Genomic DNA, 24406 nt, shown 5'->3' on the forward strand with positions numbered 1-24406 from the left:
TCCTTTAGCCCCATTTCTTCATCTGCAAGACGAAGGGCATAGAATTAAATTATTTTTAAGATCCTATCCAGACTTCTCCAATGCTCACCGAAGGGAAGAGGTATGTACAGGAAGAAGCAAGTGAAAGAGTTTGAAAAGAACGAAAAACAAATGAGTGAAAGAGCAAAGCATACACAGGAAGGGGAAAGTATATCAAAAGGCAGGAGGGACAGGGAGATGGGAATGTGGAAGGACTGATAATGAAGCTATGGAAAAAGGAAAAAGAGACGACTTCTGATAAAAGCCATTCCACCAGCCCATGAATTTTCATGGCTACCAGCTGGCATAGAATGAGAAAGACAATTTTCAGCTCCTCTAACGGAATTGCATTTGTAATAATCATAACAATATTTCTACAGAGTAAAAAAGACAAAGATAATTTGAAATGGAAAACACTGACAAGATGCAAACTAAATGCGCTATACCTGGGAACAAATTTAGGGATGGGACAGAATTTGCATGAGGAAAACTTATCAGCCGGCGTGCTACAGGGCATCAAACCTGGAAGGGCTTTTTAAAATTTATTTCTATTATTATTTTTTTGCAGTACGCGGGCCTCTCACTGTTGTGGCCTCTCCCATTCTGGAGCACAGGCTCCGGATGCACAGGCTCAGCGGCCATGGCTCACGGGCCCAGCCGCTCCGTGGCATGTGGGATCTTCCCGGACGGGGGAACGAACCCGCGTCCCCTGCATTGGCAGATGGACTCTCAACCACTGCGCCACCAGGGAAGCCCTGGAAGGGCTTTTTAAAATTTATTTCTATTATTAATTTTTTGCAGTACGCGGGCCTCTCACTGTTGTGGCCTCTCCCATTCTGGAGCACAGGCTCCGGATGCACAGGCTCAGCGGCCATGGCTCACGGGCCCAGCCGCTCCGTGGCATGTGGGATCTTCCCGGACGGGGGAACGAACCCGCGTCCCCTGCATTGGCAGATGGACTCTCAACCACTGCGCCACCAGGGAAGCCCTGGAAGGGCTTTTGATGGTTCCTTGTTAACCTCCTCAGGTAAATGGGGGAAAATGACTCCGTATTAGCCTCTCAGAACAGTGGCTTCTGTCTCACGATCAAATCTGTGCTGAAATGCACTTCTTTTGCTTTTCATTATCTGCTACACAAATAACGGCTGTGCCGATGCTCAAATGCCAGGTCCAGCCCTAATGTATCCATTTGTAAATGTCCCTGTTGGTCTTCGTGAGTGATTCTGTCCTTCTGTAGCTTCCAAGATGGTTTGGAATTGGAATTCTCCCCTGAGAGATGTTTGCAAATTTCAGTACCTACTAAGTGTGAGATCATAAATGATGGGACCAAGGCCTTCCTCTGACTCAGATTATGGTCTCATAGGGAAGATAAACATGACAGTTAACATTATTGAGAGGGTTTTATATGACAAATAAATACAACAGCTAACCTTGAACTACAGTAGTCATTTTGGTGTCAGGTGTATTTTTTTCACTGAACCCTCCTAACAGCCCTGAGAAGTAGCTACTATTATAACTTTACTTTATTGATGAGAAATTGGGGGATCAGGAAAGTGAAATAACTGGCCATAAGTCACACAGCTAATGAAGAGCTAAGCCTGGACTCTAAACCTAGCTAGAAAGGACTGGGGTGCCTATCTCCTTAACTACTGCCCTACACTAGCTCAGAAAAGAAATAGTGACTAGTGGAATCCACACTAGACTAACTGCTGGCTCTATTGTCCCCCTCGGCCCCTCCCTCTGAATCTAAGTGGTTGGGTATTTTGACTCATCACAAGTGCTTGTTTATTATCCTACACATTTGATTCCTCGACTGGGATAAATAGGAAGGCTTCGTGCTGGAGGGGGCCTCAGAACTGGGTTTTAAGACACACAAGGTATAGTTTTGATAGCAGGTGTATTTTGAATTGGAGTAGACATTTTTGTTCAATTTCTTAAGCACCTTATTTTAAAAAATCCTTGCTTACTTTGAAAAATGTAACAATAATTGGAGCCTTCCATCAGCCAGCTATTACGAGACAGCCCTAGGTGTAACCACCATGTGAATGATCCTCCTAACGAAAGCAAGAAGAATGGCTAAGGAGGGAGAGTGTCATTTTTCTAGTAAGGAAAAAGAATCCCTATATTTTTTTTTTAAGATTTTTTAAAATTAATTAATTAACTTATTTATTTTTGGCTGCATTGGGTGTTCGTTGCTGCGTGCGGGCTTTCTGTAGTTATGAAGAGCAGGGGCTACTCTTTTTTGCAGTGTGTGGGCTTCTCATTGCGGTGGCTTCTCTTGCTACAGAGCACGGGCTCTAGGCGCTCGGGCTTCAGCAGTTGCAGCACGTGGGCTCAGCAGTTGTGGTGCACGGGCTTAGTTGCTCCGTAGCATGTAGGATCTTCCCGGACCAGGGCTCGAACCCGTATCCCCTGCATTGGCAGGAGGATTCTTAACCACTACGTCACCAGGGAAGTCCCTCCTACATTTTTTATATTGCCCTGGCTTTTTATAAATCTTTACCTGAGACAGACTGGCAATACTGCACGGTCCAGGCGATCAATGCAGACAGCAGGAAGGTTCCCAGAAAGTAGATCTGCAAACATCCAAAGCACATGTCAGATGACTGACAAAGGGTGGGGACCATGAGGACAGGGCTGAGGGGAGACAGTTCCTACCAGGGCAGAGTGCAGGGTGGCACCCCAGATAAGCCGGAGGTTAAGGTAAAGCCAGGCCAGGGAGCAGGGGCTGAAGGACTCCTCGCTGCTGTGGCTCCAGCACCTGCAGACAAAAAGCACAGTGTTGCCAAACTTTGGTAGCATTACTTACGACCGACATTTGCAGATCCTCAAACCCACATCCTTCTGCTTTGGGTCAAATGAGCACATGTAAAATGAGAGAAAAAAAGAAATAAAACCAGTTCTGAGGGGTGTGAGCCTCGCTGAAATTCTAGGATCCTGGCAAAAATCTCAGAAAAAGGTCAGTCTTGTCCTTCATAAAAAGACAGGTCAAGGAGGCCCTTGTAGCATAGGAACTGCCAAGGAGCACTTTTATGTGAGTGTCTGTGTCCAAAGTCCAGACACTGGGATGCCTCCCTATCTTGCAGAAAAGCATCATCTTATTGGACACTTTATTTTTTCCACTGTCGTGGAAAAACTTAGTCAGCATTTTAACTTCAAATCAAGCACATTCTATATCTTAATCCTCAGATACTAGAAAAGGGAATTAAGTTTGGGTCCAGCTGAGTGTTCTCTAATCAAAACAAATCCTGAGCCCTTTATAACCACTGACATTAGAAGATAAGACCAAGGCTAACTTTAACCAAGAAGCTAACACCACCCACTTGGGTTCCACCAGCTGCTACAGTATTAAAGAGGCTCTGAACTCACCTTTCGTACAGTTCTTGGAGGATGGAGATGTTATTAGAATGGATAGTCGGGTCAATTTCCAAGAAATCCAAAATATGATGTGGGATTATAGCACCTTCCTCAATTAGCAGGGCCAGGTTAAAAAATCCCTGAAAACAAGCCATAAACCAAACTCACTCACTCCTTATAATAAAGCCTAGACGGACACTTCATCAGAATGTAAACTTTTACAACCTCTAGATTTTTTTTTTTTCAGTCCCTAGAGCCAGATGGTTTTGTCATCTTCACTGATGAATTGTTTCCCTAAATATATGCATCCGAGGAACTTATTTGCAGAAGAACCAGGAGGCTTTCAGAGGATGCTGTGTCCCATCTGCTCAGAAGCCAGTCAACCGGGGGAATCTGTCCTTTCCTGTTCATTCTCTCAAAACAGAACTCGCTGGAAAACGTGCCCTTGTATCATCAACAAACCCAGAATATCGACTCAAAGGCGGTGTCCTTCACTAACACACTATACCCTGGGTCACCATCGGTATGTCAGAATTCTAACAAATGTGGCTGTGGGTGTGCTCAGGGCTGACATTCTAAGAGGAGAGGCCTCTGATGCGCACAGTAACGTGCAGGTGTTTGTCCGATCTTTCCTAGGGCAGCGAGGAAAACCTCCTCACCTGATTCCTCTTGGTACAGACCCTCCACTCTGGTACGCTTCCCCACCTCCCTCTCATTATATATCTTGTTCTTGACCCACAGAGGTAGGACCTGCCTTACTGGGCTGTGCGGGTCCAGTAAAGTAACACAGTTAAGAGCCTGATGGTTGAAGTGCTTCATAGAGGATGGAAACTATTATAGGACCTGGAGGAGACGCACTGTCCATCATGAGCTGAGCATGTGGCCAGACCAAGAAATAAACAAAACATGATGTGTCACTTATTATTACGGCTTTACAAATTCCACTGAATTGTTGTCCTTCAAAGAATTCATAGTCATGCTTTAATGACTTATATCCTCCCTTTCCTTTCTTTTAGTTGATTCTAAATAAAAATCACCATCCCCCAGGTTGTAAAGTTGCAGGAGTCTCACAAGCAGGCTATGTGATGATCATGATAAAAATAACAGCAGCTGGCATTTTCTGAGTGATGCTATATATGAGGCTTTGTTCTGTTTTACATATATATTCGCTTAATCTTCACAACAACAAATTGAGATAGATTCTGTTATCCTCTATACTATTATTACTAGGAAGCTGAGGCACAGAGAAGTTAAGGAATTTGCCCTAGGTCATGCAGATGGAAAGAGGATTCAAATGTAAACACACTGGATTCAGAGCCTCAAATCTTAAGATCCACCTTGCTGCTAAATAACCTCTAAATAGATACAAGTATTAGGTGTCTTAAAATTTCACACACACACAAGCAGAAAATAGACTGTTTCTCCACTTTTTGAAAGAAAGTTTCTCTTAAAACTCGAGGTATTAGAAGAAAAGAAAATGACTTTATAAAATTTTAAAGTCTCTGAACAATGGAAAAATAACAAGATTAAAATAAATTGGAAAATGGACTAGGGGAATATTTGTATGCATTGTAATAGCTTAAGGTTCATTATCTACTGGGCAAATGTATAAAGAGCTAATTATAATTTAAATTATTATTATTATTATTATTATTTTTTTTTTTTTGCGATATGTGGGCTTCTCACTGTCGTGGCCTCTCCCGTTGCCGGACGCGCAAGCTCAGCGGCCATGGCTCACGGGCCCAGCCGCTCCGCGGCATGTGGGATCCTCCCAGACCGGGGCACGAACCCGTATCCCCTGCATCGGCAGGCGGACTCTCAACCACTGCGCCACCAGGGAAAATATCAAAACTCCAATAGATAAGCAGACAAAGAGTAAGAATAGAGAATTCACGTAAGAAAATATACAGGGTAAATTATCATAGATGAGTATATGTAAAAGTGTCCATCCCCAGTAGTAGTCAAATACATACAATTTGAAACAATAAGGAAGGATCAACTGATAATCATTCAATTACCAAATTAAGTCACGAAAACATCCAGTGCTGACAAGATTTCAATGATCCTTTTATACTAAGCACTGCTTGGTGATACATTAATTGGGAAACAGTTTCAGAAAGTAAACAGCAATATACTATTATTATGTAACCATGAAACCGTTTAGACTGTTTGACTTAGCAATGCCATCCCTCAGATTATAAAGAGATTATTCAAACGGAGGTAAAAGATGGAAATATGAGAATGTTCATTGTAACACTTGCTATAATTGCAACACAATAGGAAATGACCTTCACATCTTCCTTAATGGACTATAAATCCCATGAAGGCAAAAGTATTGTCTGTCTTTTAATCTTGTGTCCCCACCACTAAGCAGCGTCTAAGACATGCCAGGACTACATAAACACGTGTCAAATCAATCAATAAATTAGCAAACAAGACAATAAATGTCCATCAAAAGATAAAACTTAATAAATTACAGTCTATCAGCTCAGCAGGATATGGGGCAGCAGTGACGAGCAATAATTACAGAGACCATGCAATAGAATGCACCCATTCCTACAATATGTGAGAAGAAGCAGACTTTTCAAGCGGCCCGTGTGCTCTAGTTACCATTAAAGAGACCCACTGGCCGGTGGCTGGGACTAGAAAGGGACATGAAGACTGAAGGAATTAAAAAAAAAAAAGAAAGAAAACCCAAAGGAATAAAGCCCCTGACATGGAATTGTGGGTGCATTCTTTGATTTGCTTTCTCTTTAAAAATTATTCTTGGGCTTCCCTGGTGGTGCAGTGGTTAAGAATCCGCCTGCCAATGCAGGGGACATGGGTTCGAGCCCTGGTCCGGGAAGAACGAACCCGTATCCCCTGCATCGGCAGGCGGACTCTCAACCACTGCGCCACCAGGGAAAATATCAAAACTCCAATAGATAAGCAGACAAAGAGTAAGAATAGAGAATTCACGTAAGAAAATATACAGGGTAAATTATCATAGATGAGTATATGTAAAAGTGTCCATCCCCAGTAGTAGTCAAATACATACAATTTGAAACAATAAGGAAGGATCAACTGATAATCATTCAATTACCAAATTAAGTCACGAAAACATCCAGTGCTGACAAGATTTCAATGATCCTTTTATACTAAGCACTGCTTGGTGATACATTAATTGGGAAACAGTTTCAGAAAGTAAACAGCAATATACTATTATTATGTAACCATGAAACCGTTTAGACTGTTTGACTTAGCAATGCCATCCCTCAGATTATAAAGAGATTATTCAAACGGAGGTAAAAGATGGAAATATGAGAATGTTCATTGTAACACTTGCTATAATTGCAACACAATAGGAAATGACCTTCACATCTTCCTTAATGGACTATAAATCCCATGAAGGCAAAAGTATTGTCTGTCTTTTAATCTTGTGTCCCCACCACTAAGCAGCGTCTAAGACATGCCAGGACTACATAAACACGTGTCAAATCAATCAATAAATTAGCAAACAAGACAATAAATGTCCATCAAAAGATAAAACTTAATAAATTACAGTCTATCAGCTCAGCAGGATATGGGGCAGCAGTTAAGAGTAATAATTACAGAGACCATGCAATAGAATGCACCCATTCCTACAATATGTGAGAAGAAGCAGACTTTTCAAGCGGCCCGTGTGCTCTAGTTACCATTAAAGAGACCCACTGGCCGGTGGCTGGGACTAGAAAGGGACATGAAGACTGAAGGAATTAAAAAAAAAAAAGAAAGAAAACCCAAAGGAATAAAGCCCCTGACATGGAATTGTGGGTGCATTCTTTGATTTGCTTTCTCTTTAAAAATTATTCTTGGGCTTCCCTGGTGGTGCAGTGGTTAAGAATCCGCCTGCCAATGCAGGGGACATGGGTTCGAGCCCTGGTCCGGGAAGATCCCACATGCCGCGGAGCAACTAAGCCCGTGCGTGACAACTACTGAGCCTGTGCTCTAGAGCCCGTGAGCCACAACTACTGAGCCCGCGTGCTGCAACTATTGAAGCCCGCGTGCCTAGAGCCTGTGCTCTGCAACAAGAGAAGCCACCACAATGAGAAGCCCACACACCACAACGAAGAGTAGCCCCCGCTCGCCGCAATTAGAGAAAGCTTGTGCGCAGCAACAAAGACCCAACACAGTCAAAAATAAATAAATAAAATAAATAAGTTTATTTAAAAAAAATTATTCTTTAACATTTTTATAACATCATCTTGTGAAAAAATTAAAAATCAGAACTGAAAAAAAAAAATTAGGTCCAGGCCTAATTTTGAGTAAAAACATAAATCATCTAGGGGTGTTTGGCTCACTAGCAAATCCTTTTAGTACCAACTCCTATTTCATTCCAGAAGAAATAATAATAAAAAGATAGATCATATCCACTAAGCATACTCAGTGCTGGGCTTGGTGCTTTACATCCAACATCTCATTTAATCCTTGTAACCTATGAGGTGGATGTTATTATTATCCCCAGTTCACAAATGAGAAAACAAAGAGTCAGTGATTGAGTGACTTGCCATATACAAATAGCTGTGAAGGCACAAAGATGTGGGGTAAAAGTAAAAGTAGTATCTCCTTTAAAAAAAAAGACTAAGATAGGGATGAGTTTCCAACTTTTGCTTTGTGATCAGATCACAAATCACACAAGAAACCTGTGGCATAAGAGGGTAACAACTATTCCAGCTTCCATCACGAAACAGCCCTGAGATCCTCACAAGAGAAGTCCAATTAGCAAATGTAGAAGGAAGGAGAGAAACAGAAAATCATCATTGGCACACTACAGTTAGTTGTTGCAGGCAAGATTTACTGAAGGATACTGAAATCAGTGGGCAGAAGTTGGAGGAGAAATCAAATATTTGCATCATTGCAAATTATCTCCCCATGATATCTATAAATTAGAAAGAGAAAATTATTAACTTTACATGGGAGAAACCTAGTAGAAACCACCTTCACCGAGTGACTGAGATCAGCCTCACCAATAATAAGACATACTGACACTATGTATGCCACATATGATACACTGAGAAGGACATATAACACCTGGGCTATCCTTGCCTCAAATGCATAATCTCAGTCTATTCACGAGAAAACAGAAGACCTACCCAAATCGAGGGACATTCTACAAAATATCTGACCAGTATTCTTCAAAGGTATCAACGTCATGAAAGACAAGCAAAGACAGAAACTGTCCCAGATTGAAGAGGACTAAAGAAATATGACAACTAAATGCAATGTGGGATCCTGAAACAGAAAAATAATGTTAGTGGAAAAACTAGTGAAATCCAAATAAAGTCTGAAATGTAGTTAATGGTACTGAACCAACACTGATTTCTTAGTTTGATAATGATATTGTGGCTATGCAACTTTTCTATAACTCTACAAATATTCCAAAATAAGAAGTCTCCCCCAGAAACATAGTAAGTGCTCAATAAAGGTTCACCATTCTGGCTAGTATTCTCAGATAGGTTTTGTGAGGGGCTCGTGAACACGGATGAGAAGTGACTTTGCAACCTCACAAAGAAGCATCACCAGGGGCTCATTTCTGTTGCCGTTTACCTGTGAGTCTCCATCCAGCGCTGCTTGGGCATACATCTGCACAGACAACTCAAGGTCTTGTGATTGGTTTTGGTGACCATAGTAGTAAAGGTCTCCCATTTTCAAATACGCTGCAGGACAAAAAGGACAAGTAGTTTTATTTCAGACAGACCTTTTAAATGATTGGCCCATTTGCATGACTGCAAGTTTTTCCCACCAGAATCTGGATATGGATACATCTTTAGGCTTCCTTGACGTGGGGAGGGAAAAAAAAGATTTTTGCACTGAGCACTCCCATTTCTAGACACATTTTCTTGCTTCGCTGGGTAGCTCTCCTAAATGGGTCTGTTTGTGAGAATCATAGTCTGCAACATCACAGCCCCAACAGCCAAGGTTGTTTGGGGCACTGAGATTTTGCTGCCTGGGTTTGATGACTGATGTGTATTTCTTTACTCTGTTTAAGCCATATATGTCATCTTTCCTCTGAGGAAAAAGTTTTGTTTGAGTGTATGTATCACTCAACGTCCAATCAGAATAGAATCCTCTTCAGGTAGCTCAGAAAAGGGATTTTAACACTGGGAACTGGTTACCAGAGTGTTGGAAGAGTTGAAAGGGCAAATGCCGAACAGTAGGCAACCCAGAGATTAGCAACGCAGGAAGCCACTACCTTCCTAGGCCTGGGGGCCAGCTGAGACCACAGAGGGTGGACGGCCAGGCAGGAGTTGGAACCATGGAAATGCAGCCATTGCCAGAGACACAGCCCAAAGCAGAGAGAAGGGGAGAAATACTTGGGCTTCTCACCTCCTCCCACCCTGCAATTTCCTGCCAGCGCCTCCCATTGGCTGAAAATAATCAGATGTCACCGGGCAAAGGAGTCTGGGAACTGTAGTTACTGAGGGTCAGCCCTCTATCACACAGGGCAGAGCCAGGAAGACAGGGAATCCATCTGAGGGCAAAAAGGCAAAAGACTGGCCCAGAGAATCTCTCCCGAATAGCTTTCTCTTTTGAATTCTCGCTGATTCCTTAGAAATGGTGGGTCCAAGCATTCCATACACAACGGATGAAGAGAAATGTATTGCTTGAGATTGAGAGCAGAGTTTAGGAAAGATCTTAATAGCCGAGATTCTTCACTCTGTTTCTTAATTGTTTAGAAATATTACACTTCACACAAAGCTGTTAGATGTTCCCTGTTACTAAAGATGAAAAGCCTCCAATGCTTTAAGTTAGCACCCGTTTCTCTATACATACCAAATGAAGGAGCATCGATTTGAAAAACAGAGAAATTATAGTATCTCCAAACACAATTAACATCCAAATACCTCTTGGCCAGGTCCTAAGGGGATGAAGGGGGAGAAAAAGTTAACTCATTAATATTTCTGCCAAGTGATTAATTTTGCCTCCACAAAACCCAATTCATTATCCTTAACCTTAGAGCTTCTAGTCTGAGGAGAATACATTTACTTACTGGCCTCTCCTCACAGATGTGAGCTAAATTTGTCTGTGACACTTCAATTCCAGTTTCTGCTGCTAAAACATAATACAGCAAAGCTTCGTGCCTAAAAATAGATGATTAATAATAAATTTCATAGAGTGGCTCTTACTAATACTCACAGAGAGCTTTATATTCACACGTAAGAGGGCACAAAATAAGCAGTTTTTTTAAAACCACAAAATCATGAGTTTTTTTTTTTTTTAAATAAATACTGTTGTTAAAAATAGTGCATGCACTGATTTATTTTCTCTCTTAAAAGGCTGAACTCACAGATAAGGTTGGGGAGCTAGTTGATACAACAGCGACCTCTACTGGCCGAATGGTACATCGCGTGCTGGCTGGGGAGCTGTCTATTAGCTTTGGGTCCTTGAAACCCTTCCATCTTCCATCCTCGCTTAGAGGAGATAAGTGGTATTAAGAAAAAGCTCTGCACTTTTGGGTCCTGTTTTGCGAAGGGCTTTATGGGGCTTACGACTCTGAACAAGCTTAATTAAAGCTGAGCTTCTGTGGTGCATTAGAAGTTTGGCAAAGGAGAGGCAGTTTGCAAGGGGCTTGATACCAATGGCCAAAAACACATCTGAAAAAAGTAAATATTCGACACCAATGGTAATTGAATAATTGCGAAACAATGAGACCACATTTCATTTGTTGAGACTGGCACCTGATTCATAATACAGATAACGGCAAGAGCTTGGGGAAAAATGGACCTATTCCTACAACCACTGTTAGTGGGAAGCCAATTAACGTGATAGCTAAATGTGAGGACTCTTACGAATGTACATACCACCTGGCCCAACAGTTCTGCCTCATGAGGGTTTATTCTAAGAAACAATCAGAAACATGTGCAAAGATTCTGTGGCAACAGAGGTCATGGCAGAGCTGTTTCTATGAATTGGGGAAAAAAAGGGAACAAGTATCTGAAAATCAATGACTAGTTCAATTAACCCATGGTACAGCCACTTTCAGACGAGGCCATTAAAAATGACGTTGCCAACGTTTCCACTGTGTAAAAAAAAAAAAAAAGGATAAAAAACAGTGCAATTTCATTTTCGTAAAACAAAAATAAAACTGAATCCACACATGTACACACACACGCGCGAATACATATATGCAGGAAAAAACAAAAAAAGATCCACCAAAATGCTAACGGTACTTATCTGTAGGTGGTGAGAAGGCAAGTGATTTTTATTTTCTTTTTACTTATCTGATTTCCTCCATTTTAACCACAAATTGTTGTTTCTAAAGCTTATTTTCATTTTCCGTAGCTAATATTAAGAGCTATTTCTTAATTTTAGCTCCATCTAGGCAATGGTTTAAGAAAGGGTGGGGGGAGGTTGGGTTGGGGGAATAAGTAAGCAGATCCAAAGGTCATCTTTTCTACATGGCTAAAGCATCTCCTGGGAGGCCATCCCGTGGGGACAGAGGGAGGTGACTGGGGGGTCAAATTAGGACAGGCAGACCTTCAATCAGACATACTGCAGGTCACGGCCATGTGGCTGCTGAGTGTGCTGTTTCCTGGCCTCCCGAGATACCCAAGGCAGCCGACCAATTAGGCATGACTCATGCTAAAGAGACAAGGCTGGCTAAGCAGCTTCCCCTGCGAGGACAAGCCACATAAGAGAACCACAACTGCAATGGCAACAACACAAAAGACCCCCAGACATTTTCTTACATAGCCTGCAAGTATCGTGTTTGGTGACAAGAATCCTCGAAGCGGACCCCAAATGGGGGAACTAAATTTGAGAGAAGTTCAGCAGAAAGACCCATCATTCTACAATCAGGTCCTATTCCAAAGGTCTCATAATCTCAAACACTCAGGTTTGCCCCAGTGCCTCAGTTTCCCCCACTGGATGGATGAGGGAAGGAGATGGTGTAGACTTGCCGGCCCAAGGTCAAATATCAGGTCGGCTCGCTCTGCTGCCATAACTGGATGAAATGGGGTTCATATAACTGCAGTGTAATAAAATGAGGTTTTCTTAGATAGCAGTTGGGCAGACTGTTAGAATTTTGGAGTGGAGGACACAAGGTTGACACTTCCTGTAAGAACAGTCACTACGATAAATTTTATAAAGACGATACCTTGCCTCTAAAGTTACTTGGAAGATGGGGGAGAGAAGGGAGGAACACATTTTATAGGAAGACTTCAATTGACCAATTATTGTATAAGCCGGGAGGAAATCTCACAGAATTCTCAAGTATTTCCTTTGAGGAAGCACTGAAATCACCAAAGAGATGTCTAAAAAATATTGATGTCAATAGAAACACTGAACAGAAATCCACCTCTGTCTTCCATCTTGCAGAAGCCATCAGCAGAGGCCGTAGACTCCAAAACCACCACCATCTGTTTTCATATATTTAAGGGTGAACTTTAGGCAAGGGTCAGAACACTGAAGAACAGACTTTCTCACCTTAAGACTTCGGAGACATGACACTTCTGCAGAAACCCTATCTGCGCTTAGCCTCCTAGCACTTTGCTCTTACTTGTGTCTCAACTGAGTCTGCCTGAAAATACTAATTACAGATATTTCTATCCTTATATTCATGCAATTCATACATTCAGTATGTGCTCTGCGCAGGAGGACCAAAGCCACAAAACTGCACTGTCCTGTGAATTTCCTCAAGGTTTAGGAAGCTACCAGAGGTCAGCTTTATTTCCGATGCACTGAAGTGAAATAGTCCCCAGTCAGTCATTCTGATGGGGGTGGGGGGCTGGGCAGGGATGCAGAGAGGAGGGGATTTAGAGTAAAGGATGTGTGTAGGGGCACACTTGCTACCCTCCCACTTCAGACTCGGCACATCCATTTATAAGACTTTTATAATGATACCTCTTAATAATCAATCCTTTGGCTGCTTTCTGTGAATTGTGAATTTGAGTAACTCTGAGCAGTTTCTCAAACAATTCTATTGTTTTCTCTGGGTTCTTTTCTGCCAATGTCTAAAGCAGCCCAAACTGGAAGGATAAAAAAAGAATCCTGGGGTCTCAGTGGAATTTAGGACCCTGCTCTAAGGCAAAAAGATGAATCTCTTTCAAGTGGAATCTTGCATGCCTGCTTGTCTTGCCTCAAGCTTACTAGAATCTGGCTAACCTCCTGGGTTAATTAAGTATTTGGGGTATATTTAAGACAAAGGACAGTAAAACACTTAGCTCACAGATGAAACACACAGAGGGGTAAGACAGAGAGAAATGAAACAGGACAGGTGACCTCTCCTTATCAGACTTCTCCTGGTGTCCGAGGATAGCCTCGGGCATGATAACATTATCTTCAGTATTTTGCCTAAACAGCAAAATGCCCTTTTTTTTCATTCACACTCCTCTTTCAAACTATCCCACATAAATCTTGGAACAACACAGAAAAACACAAGCTCATCAGACTGACACATGTAATTTGAAAATAACGTCCAGAATAAATTCACTCACAGAAAATGAAAAAATGGGATGGACTTGGGACATTGATGGATGACTTAGTTCTATTATAACAAAATAGATGGGACCCAAAAAATTCCACGTTGCGGTGTGGGGAAGCCAGCGCTCGTATATTTCCAATTTAACCCCTGAGGCATTTGGAGGCACCAGGAGAGAAGGAAGAGAGAAAAGCACTTTGTCCCAAATATATTTTGACAAAGATAGTCCCACTATAATGGATACTAAGTGTTTCTTCCTGTTGATAGGAAATGGTCTCAAGTCCAGATTAAGACATATCTTTAACAATACTTAGGATCAGCATCAAAATTGGCAAGGATATGAAGAAGCAGATATTTATATGCGTTTGATAGGACCGTACATTGGTAAAATATTTTGGAAAACAGTTGGCATTATCTTACAAAGTTGAACATATGGTTAGCCTGTGACCCCACTCCTAAGTTCATATTTTAGAGAAACTTTTTCTATTTGTGGCAGGATATGCATAAAAAATGTTCATGGCCACATTGTCCTTAAAATAAGATGGGAAACAACCCAAATGCAAGTTATTATGAGAATTGGTAAATAAACTGTGGTATATGACAGCAGTGAAAATGAATGACCTACAGGTACATGTATCAAAAGATATGAATCTCAGAAACATCAGGTGAAGTAAACAATAACAAAGAAAAGCAGTGAAGAATTCTATATAATACGATTCTAATGATATGAAGCTCAGAAACAAGTCCAATCTATTGCTTAGGAATATATCCATATATAGCAAAACTATAAAGAAAGCAAGGGGCAGAGAACCATAAGATTAAGGACAATGGTTAGTGCTGGATATTGGGGCCACGGGTGGGTTTAATATGGGAGGAACATGCAGGGGGCTTCGACAGTTCATTTTCTTAAATAGGGTGGTAGGGCTATAGGTGTTTATTTTATTGTTAATTTATGCTCTGGAACTTAACATACATATCACCTACTATTTGGTATGTATCAATTACTGTGTGATAAAAGGGAAAACAACTTACCCGGCTCAGGTCACAGCTCCAGCTCAAAATCTCAGCTCCTTTAACCTGGATTCTGAACTAGCTCTCTCCCTTTGAGGTTCTCCCTTCTCTTCACCATCATTCACAGATGCTTGGTTAGGAATCTCAGAACCCAGCTCTGTCATGTCACTACCCTCTCCCAAAGCCATCAAGGGCTCCCCACTGCTCCAGAAGCTAAGTAAAAAGTATATGACCTGCTATTTAAAGTTCCATAATGCAGCACCTCTTTGGTCTTGTCATATAGCACTCCCTTTTACAAATTTTACCCTCAAGGTAAACTGGTGGCTTAAAAATTTCTAGACATACCCTGAATTTTCCTATTTCTTTGTTTTTGTTCCTGCGATTCCCTTCACTAGAAGTGTTGTTCTCTGCATGACTAAGTGGAAATTCCACCCATCCCCCAAGGCCATATCATCTGTTACCTCCATTAGAAAGGCTGACCTAAGTCCCCCAAACCAGGTAGCATCTTTCCTTCCTCCAAATCCCTGATGTTCTTTATATACTGCTCATGGTTCTTGAGTTACAGTTGTTCTGTCTATTTGCCTTAATTCATTTTTAATGCCTTAATCCATTTACTTAATTCAAAGTAGTTTTTGAGTCCTTCCCAGTTGCCATTAAGTGCTGGGCACTGGGATACACATCACAGGGCAATCAACAAGTAAACAGCCATCATGACCCATCCAAGGACAAAAGGGAGTAAGGAGTTAAGCAGGATTTCTGGGCAGAGGGAACAGCAAGTGCAAAGGCCCAGAGGTCAGAGAGAGTATGAGCCATCTGAGAAACTGCAGGTAGTTTAGTACCAGGAAGAGATGAGGCAGCAGGCTTCCCCAGCCCTACTTGTGGCATCCCCTGCAGCTATGGCAAGGCACCCTGCATTTAAATGTACCCACTAAAATCTGCTGAACTCAACCCAAACTCACCAACAGTGTAGAACACATGTAATCCTTAGCTCCTCCTCCCCCCAAATCAATCATGTGATGTGGCTGAATATTCTAAGAAAGACAGCAGGCCACGAAATCTTAATTCCTCTTGACCTTCACAGCAAATTTTTAAATGCACTCCCTGAAGTGCTTTGTGATTTTAAATTCAAAAGTCGGCAAGAATGATGAGCTATTAGCAGATATTCTCTTTGTGGGAAAGTGTCAGACATCTTGGGGTGTGTGTGTGTGTGTGTGTGTGTGTGTGTGTTGGGGGGTGTTTACAGATATGCTCTCCCTTTGGGAAAACCCCACATATAAACATTTTGATATTTGAATGCTTAGTATCCCCTAAGAAGTTGTGGGGAGTAAAGGGTGGGAAATTTGGAGGATGAGAAGTAGAAATGGGCAAAAGTCAAATTTGGGAAAAGTTCAAATTTCATGAACTGAAGCTTACTTGGGAAACAAATAAAACAGCCCACAAATTGTAAGGTGTATCAATTGGAAAATGTCATTAAAAAATGTCTTCCTGATTATGCAAAGTAAGGCCACAGATGATAAACTTTTAAAGGATGATAGTAATAAACATTGTTATTCAGTGCTGTTTTCCCTGGGCTCATTTTCCCTGAATTCCCTAATTTGAGATTCTCATTCACTGAGGTGCTATCTGTTGATTACGTGGGCACCCATGGACCAGAGAAGAAAATGGCACTCTCTTGGACTTATATTTTAATTTTTAATTGAGGTTCGGTGATAGGTCTGCTCTAATGTCTTTGAGGCAGTGGACCGATGGGATATATGCTGATTTGCATATCCTTTTTAGTTATTATGGAAATACCCAGATCATTTACGCAATAAACGAGCCAAGAAAATATGGCCCAAGGAAAAGTAAGAGAGAATTCGAGGGCGGACAGAAGAAAACAGAAAGACGGACTCAGGTAGAGCTTGGAGAAGTGTGCCCTTATTTGTAAAATCAAGTAACTGCAGATAGGGGGCATTTACAAGTCCTCATGTGCGGGGTCTCATCCCATTCAGCACAGGATGAAATTTGCTAACTCCATCAGAAGAAGCTTAGAAAGAGTGAGTCCGTTTGGCTGTGACACTGGAGGTCTGGTGAGTGACTTCCAGAAATCCTAGGGAAGATGCAATAAAATATCTACCGGAAGATGTAGCCTGAGCCCTAAACACACTGTTTTTGCTCCTTCCCACAAACAAGGTGGAAATCCTGGACTTTCTGTGGCCTGCCAGTGAGAGGCAGAGGGTCAGCTAGGATCCCCTGTGCTGTCTCCAGACTCTGAAAGCAAGAAGAGCAAAAGCTTGAAGGGAAGAGAAGTCAACGTATTCATGTGTCTCTCAATTTGATGAATGCGGATGCTCCCTCTAGAGAACTAATTTTTGTGTATAATTAAACATGGAAATGCTGTGTTTTCTAATCAACAGCCAATCAGTCGGTGATACTCTGAATATCATTACCGGGAGGCTGTGATTTCCCTGCAAATTGCTTTTTCGGTTTCATTTTAAGACTCCATCTCATAAGACCACACTGACAGATTGAAAGGTAATGACTGCGAAAGTTCAATCTAACTTACCACGAGCCCTCCAGGTAGGCGTTGAGGGCTTTGCGAATGACGTGGCCCAAGTAGCCATTTTTCTCGGCTACATGCTTTGTCCATCTGAAAAGGAAACAGAAGAGAAAATATCCAAACTATGGCAAATTAAATAATGGCTCTTTACTTCGTATGATTTCAATAAATCCCACTTGGGGAATATTTTGCTTCTTAGAATTTTTATGGAGCAACAAACCAGAACTGAATGTTAAGAAGATAAAGATACATTATGAGAGCCTTGCATTCAGTGCCCTTTCTAACGAATGCTTAGGAGTTGTCATTTTGGGGGGAAAAAAGATGTGAAAAGTACCTAATGAAAAATGTCTACTAACATGGAAAAAGATAATCTTTACTGAGAGTTCTGGCAAGTTGATTTCAGAAGGACAGCTCTTCCTAAACCAAGACTCCAAGAGAGACATTGCCAAAAAGATTAACTCAATAGAGTACCTGATGGGTGTAGACGCACCAAGAGGAGATTTAGACGGTGGAAGGAGAATGTGGAGATCGAGTACACAGAAATGATAAATACACAGACAGAGCTAAGCAGATAAATAACAATAACAAATAATTATCATTCCATAGAAAACAAAAGTTATGCAGGAAAGAAAGGGTAGTCACAGTATACTACATGGCTCAGCTATGAATAGCGTTAAATTGTCATAATAATGTAAACCCTGACACCAATCCAACCAAACCAGTGATATATTTATGGGGAAGATGGGAGAGGGCAGGAAGCATGAGCATGCAGGGTAGCAATAGGTGGCAGAGTGAAAAAACTATATCTCTTTATCTTTCCCAGTGAGACATCATTAGACAATGCCTATAATGAGTATAACAAGAAATAGTGGTTTAAGCATGTTATTTAGACATAGAGGCAAATAAAAAAGAAATAATTAAAAGATGAAAAGTGATTTATTCCAGGGAGCAGGAAATGGAGTGTGTGGAAGGGAGGCAGAGATTTCCTGTTTTTTCTTGTCAAATTATTACTTTTTTTAATTAAATTTTTGTTTTTAATTTTTGTCTTTTCAAATGACTTGGCTTTTTATGTGCATGTGTAACTGATAAAAATAAAGATGAATTTTTTAAAATGCAAGAAAGGGCTTCCCTGCTGGCGCAGTGGTTAAGAATCCGCCTGCCAATGCAGGGGACACGGGTTCGAGCCCTGGTCAAGGAAGATCCCACATGCCACAGAGCAACTAAGCCCATGCGCCACAACTGCTGAGCCCGCATGCCACAACTACTGAGCCCACGTGCCGCAACTACTAAAGCCCGCACACCTAGAGCCCGTGCTCCGCAACAAGAGAAGCCACCGCAACGAGAAGCCCGCGCACCGCAACGAAGAGTAGCCCCCGCTTGCCGCAAATAGAGAAAGCCCGCACGCAGCAATGAAAACACATCGCAGCCTAAAATTAAAAAAAAAAAAAAAATTTAATGTGGAAAAGAAGAATAAAAGAAAACTATTTTCTCAGGCATGGTGAATGTAGTAATGAATATATGGCTTTCCCTTCATACGCAATATCTGGCAAGTTCTTACACAACAGCCTTCTCGGGATCTCGAGGGAATGTCTCCAGGTTGCCTGTGATATAGTAGAGAGAACACCACAAGGTTCCTTCTATGTGTCCGCCTTGTGCAGCCTTATGGAAATATTCACCAGCTAACGTCTGTAAAGAGATGAGCAAACGTCAGTCTCATTAGTGAGAAGTCCTCCTGGGCTGGTTTCATCAGAACTAAGGTCCTGAGGCACTTAACGCCTGATATTATCACAGGTTTATAACTTCTAACATCTTTAAGAAAACCAAGTCAAGTTCCAGGAAGACAGCCAATCACAGAAGCTGGCCTCTCTACATGATAACCTTGACTGTAGCTATTCTGTTGTTTACCCAATAAATAAGATAACAAGACACTACGAATATCATTATCACATTATCAGATCCTCACATAACCCCTGCCAGCCAGACAGAAGACAGCATCAAAAGTCACACCAGGTGAAACTTCAGGCATTTTCTTCCCTGACCTTGCTTAATACCTTTTTTCAAACTCAGACACAAAAACTTCATTTCCAGTAGGAAGGTGAGAATTAGAATATGACAATAAAAAATCCATTCTGGCAGATGTGTGGGAGGACTAAAAGACATTTGCAATGCATAAAATATACAACTTCCTAGTAGTCAGAGAGAGGCGGAGGGAAAAAAGAAAACAAACACTTAGACGGGTATACATTCCACTGATTACTATTATTTTTCCCAGGCAGTTAACTGCCATTTTTAAGTATGGGCTTTGGAGTCAGACAGGCCTGGGTTCAAATCCCAGCTCTGCTCCTTACTAGCTGCGTGACCTTGGGCATGTTAGTTAATCTCTCCAACTAAGAGAATAACTCACTTTCTGCAACTGAAAAATGTGGCTTCTGATAGTAGCTAGCATGAAAGTATGGTGTGAGTATTAAATGAGATAACGTGTGTTTGAGGCTTGGCATGGCGCGTCACAAAAAATAATTTTTTTCTGATTCCCGACCCCCAACTCTGCGGCTAGAGCTTGCCCATCCCATTAAATGCTAACTTTTCTTCCAATCTCAATAAATGCCAAACACTCAGGGGTCATCCTGACTCCTCTCCCTGCCTCACACCTCACATCCAATCGTCGTCAAATTCTAATGCCTTGACCTTCAAAATATACCCAGAATCTAGTCACATCTCAGCGCCTCTTCTGATACTGCCCATCCTTCCTCACTTGGATTCAATGCATTAACCCCCTTGCTCTTGCTCTTGTCTCCTTCAAGCCCAGTCTCCACCGGGATCCAGGAGGAACCTGTTAAAACAACACAGCGTCTCCCCGCCCTGTTCAGAGCTGTCCCTTGCTCAGCATAGCTGCCTCCTTAACGTGATTTTCCACCTCCTCGTACCTTCCTTGCTCTCTGATCCTGCCAGTTCAGCCTCCCTGCTATTCCTCAAGCACACCAAACCTGCTTTCTTCTCTGGGCTTTTGCCCTGGCTGTTCCCTCTTTCTGGGATGTTCTCCCAGACATTCACAAGACTCCTTTAGGAGTTTGTACACTGTCACATTATCAGAGAGACCTTCTCTGATCTCCCTTATAAAATAGCATCTGCCAATCTCTACCCTCTCGGTCCTCCTTATCCTGCTTTATTTCTCCCTATAACGCTTATCCCACCTGCCCTCATACTATATATTTGTTTGTTTATTATCTTTCTGCTCCACTGGAGTGTAAACTTCCCCAAAGCAGGGACTGTTTTGTCTGCTGCTGTATCCCCACTGCCTGGAAGAGTGCCTGGCATAGGGTGGGCATTCAATTAATTTGCTGAATGTAATGGTAGTCAGATTATTATTACCATCATTAATATTATTATTAATAACAAGGGGTTTCCATTTCACATGGGGACCAGGTCTTGACTCCACTTAAGAGTATGACTCTAAGTTATGAAACCTTTCAGAGCCTCGGTTGCTTACTCTGTTAAATGGATGTAATAACAATAACTATCCCAGAGGGTAGTTAGGATGACATGGGATGGCACACAGAAAGTGTCTGTGAGTGTCTGGCCTAGAGGAAGTGTTCGGCAAACATTGAATATTGTTATTTACATTATTATCAAATCTGGTCTCATACCAGGCAACCCTATTTGGACCCAGCTTTCTTTGCTTCCAGTAAGATCAGTCATCAATCTCTGCACCAACTCTCTCTCATTGTCACCTTGCATCATCTCCCTCTCCTCTCCCCAGCTTAGGCTTCCTCCTCCATGAAGCCTTCCTGACTGCTTTGGCCTTCACTATTTCCCCTTTCCAGAACTGTTTCGGTCACAGCAATTAGCACACACTTGGCGTTGGGCTAATGCCAGCCTTTGCTCTTCACCATCTTGTCTTCCTAACTGGGCACTTGAGTTCCTCAAGATCACGGTCTGCATCTTGGGTGGTGTCTGCACCACCCATGGGGCCTTGTCTGGGCTGGGCATACAGTACACCTGCTTCATGACTGAGTGACTGACCAGCTGCACAGCTGGTCTCAAGTCTTACTCACTTGATTCCTTCCAGGAACTCCTGGGAAAATGCCATCCAAGTACAGGACTCCAAGATTGTATGATGCATCTGGGTTCCCCATTTCTTCTGCTTTTAACCAGTACTTAGCTGCTTTGGCATAATTTTTCTTGAATTTGTGGTAATACCATCCCAGGCCATTGACTGCCTGATGCAATCCCTGGATTTTAGAACAACAAGAAAGGAATTCCTTTTTTTTTAAAACTAAAACTAAAACAAAAAAACCCCAAACCCAGAGAGAATCAACTGTTAATGAAAGCATTCTGCCTGAGTCTGAGAAAAACCTTTCCTGTCTCTTTTTTGGGGGCAGATGGCATTAAAGAAAAGCTAAGTGCTGGAAAACATGAGGCTGCCTCAGCGTCTTCCCAGGAGGATTTCGCCCGGCTGCTGCTGGGATTTCTGCCTTCCAGCTCAGCAGTGATGCTGGCCCCCAAATCATCTCTCAGCCCCTATGGGCTCTTACACAATGCCCTCGTCTACAGAAGGCCTCTTACTGTCCTGCAGTATCAACAATGCCCTTGAAATTCATGACCACTCAACTGTGACAGGAGGCCGGAAACCTGCCCTGGCTGGGATGATTTCTAGGTGACCTGCCTGCCTATCTTTTGATTACTCTGCCCTAAACACCAACAAACCCTCTGTGGGAAGCAGCCGCAATGGCCTACTTGTAAAGCATAGGTGCTGTGGGACTGCTTGGCATCCCAGCTCCGACAGGTAGGGTCTGGCTGGGGCTGAGGCAGAGGGGAGGGGGGTGGTCTCAGAACTGTGTCTAAATTGGGACAGTACCACAGAAGGCCTGGTTCATGTGAGTCTAGTCTTAAGCTTCCTTGTTCTTGCTGATTCATGCTCTCAGGGGCCTGCCTCTGCTCTTCCCAGATGCTCCCACCTGCTCCAGCCTGGTTGTTGAAGGCTCAGGAGCCCTGCAGGGGTGTAAGTGTGCAAACCTGGGCATTCGGTGCTCTCATTCCTCCTTTCCTGCCAGATCCACAAGACCATGGACAAGTAGGGGAGAAAAGGACTGGAGAAGCAAACAGTGAGTGCCCTTGCATCTGTGAGACAGGTTAAGTTAGGGTCCAAGTGTGGAACCAAATCTCTTTTGCCTCCCCTTTCAGAAGTGAAGGACAGGTATCCCTCAGTAATGGAAGCCAAGATACCAGCCTGCAGCCTTTTCTGTCTGCAACAACTCCTGATATGCTCTACCTCCTACTTTTCACGTTGGACTCCAGGTGCCAGGAAGACCAGGAGAAAGAAACTGACAAGGCCCATTAGAACAGATGCTCCATGAGGGCAGGGATCTTTGTTTTGTATTCCAAGCACCTATGTTAGTACTTGGCCTAGAGTAAGTGCTCAATAAATACTTGACAAATGAATGAAAGCCATCCTTTGAATGCTGATGACACACAAAACAGAATCCAAATCCTACACCCTGAGGATCAAGAGTAGGGTTGAGGGCTTCCCTGGTGGCGCAGTGGTTGAGAGTCCGCCTGCTGACGCAGGGAACGCGGGTTCGTGCCCCGGTCCCGGAGGATCCTACATGCCGCAGAGCGGCTGGGCCCGTGAGCCACGGCCGCTGGGCCTGCGCGTCCGGAGCCTGTGCTCCGCAGCGGGAGAGGCCACAACATTGAGAGGCCCGCGTACCGCAAAAAAAAAAAAAGAGTAGGGTTCAGATTCGTAGGCCCTCAAGACAGTCAACACTTGAGATGGTGTCAGTGCCAAGGATCAGTTATAGAGGCATTCTTCTTGAGCCTTGCACGGTACCAGATGCAAGGCAGCCTCCTGAGAATTTGCAGGATGAATGCATTTCCATAGAGTAATAGACCACGTCATATATAGTGGCAAGAGCCAGCTTTGGAATAAGCTTACGGAATACATATCCAAATGGCTTGTGCAATGCTCACGTCCAGACACACAGGTTTATTCAAAGGTACCTGTCATCACTCAAAACATTCCCAGAATGTCCTTTAGAAATTGTATTTGGACCCAGATCAGGAGTCCCACAAGAAATCTTGTTTTATTTCTTAATGCTCACACCTCATTCTGGACATTTCCAGCTGTATCCAAGTGACTTTTAGCTAATTCCAAAAATCAAACTCTGTTTCACCACAGTGGCTGACAAAGAGGGAGGGCTTAATAACTCCCTGCAGAATGAATGGGTGAGAATCATGTAACACTTTTAAGCATGAGAGTACTCCAGGCCATAAAACTGCATTTCCTCCAATACTCATCTCAGCTCTGCCAAAACTACATTCAGAATAAAGCACCTTAGACAACAATTCACCACTAGCATACTAAAGAGATGCAAATTTCACACCTGCCAGCCCCATTGCTTCCCCATTTTAGGATGCTCTGGAACCATGCCCTCAATGACCACCATTAAGCTGCTTTTCTATTTCTGCCCTATAGTCTGTGTCAGGGTCAGGAGCTGGCGTGCACTTCAGTGGTTCCCTTCTCCTGGGTCACGTGTCCTCTAGAAAACACACAGGTGGAGAAAAAGCCTCTTGGCATTCTTTCTCTATGCTCCAACTTCCTGTTCTACAGAAAAAAAGGCACTCTGAGCTCCCTAAAGAAAGGGAATTGAGGAAGAAAAATCGGCACGGTTACTTCAGGAGTCTTTGTTGATAGGGCAAATATTATCAGACTTGGGGAGGGAGGCACATTCAGGAGGCTGAAGGGCTATAAACGGTCCTGTCAAGGTTGTAAAATTACAAGGTTGTAAAATTACAACGGTTTCTACCAATCCGTTTATTTGCAAATCTGTATGCAAGCACATGTGAGTGTGCGCGTGTGAATGTGCATGCATTGGGGGTTTGCATGCAGGGATACGTATGCATGCATGCCTGTGTGCATGCGTGTGCGTGTGTGTGTCCCCTCACAGGTGATATCATAACCTCCATTCTGTAGTGCAATATTTAAACTAGTCGGCTTGAAGATAACTTTGAAGAGTAAATAGTGCCAAAAGGAAAATAATTCCTAA

General features: G+C 42.6%; 1 protein-coding gene across 2 annotated transcripts in view; it reads right to left on the reverse strand.

Moving 5' to 3' along the window:
- Positions 1-24406, reverse strand: part of SEL1L3 (SEL1L family member 3) — a 97794-nt gene that overhangs the window by 6212 nt on the left and 67176 nt on the right. For both annotated transcript variants that reach the window (XM_007448806.1, XM_007448807.1), the window contains exons 15-23: positions 21416-21592; positions 18922-19049; positions 17370-17453; positions 10385-10475; positions 10168-10252; positions 8941-9050; positions 3388-3515; positions 2677-2779; positions 2522-2594 (exon numbers count right to left, since the gene is read on the reverse strand). In XM_007448806.1, coding sequence (XP_007448868.1) covers positions 2522-2594; positions 2677-2779; positions 3388-3515; positions 8941-9050; positions 10168-10252; positions 10385-10475; positions 17370-17453; positions 18922-19049; positions 21416-21592 — 979 coding nt within the window. The remainder of the gene's footprint in view (positions 1-2521; positions 2595-2676; positions 2780-3387; positions 3516-8940; positions 9051-10167; positions 10253-10384; positions 10476-17369; positions 17454-18921; positions 19050-21415; positions 21593-24406) is intronic.

Source organism: Lipotes vexillifer, unplaced genomic scaffold (genome assembly GCF_000442215.2).
Source record: "Lipotes vexillifer unplaced genomic scaffold, Lipotes_vexillifer_v1.1 scaffold100, whole genome shotgun sequence".
In the NCBI taxonomy this organism is placed as follows: domain Eukaryota; kingdom Metazoa; phylum Chordata; class Mammalia; order Artiodactyla; family Lipotidae; genus Lipotes; species Lipotes vexillifer.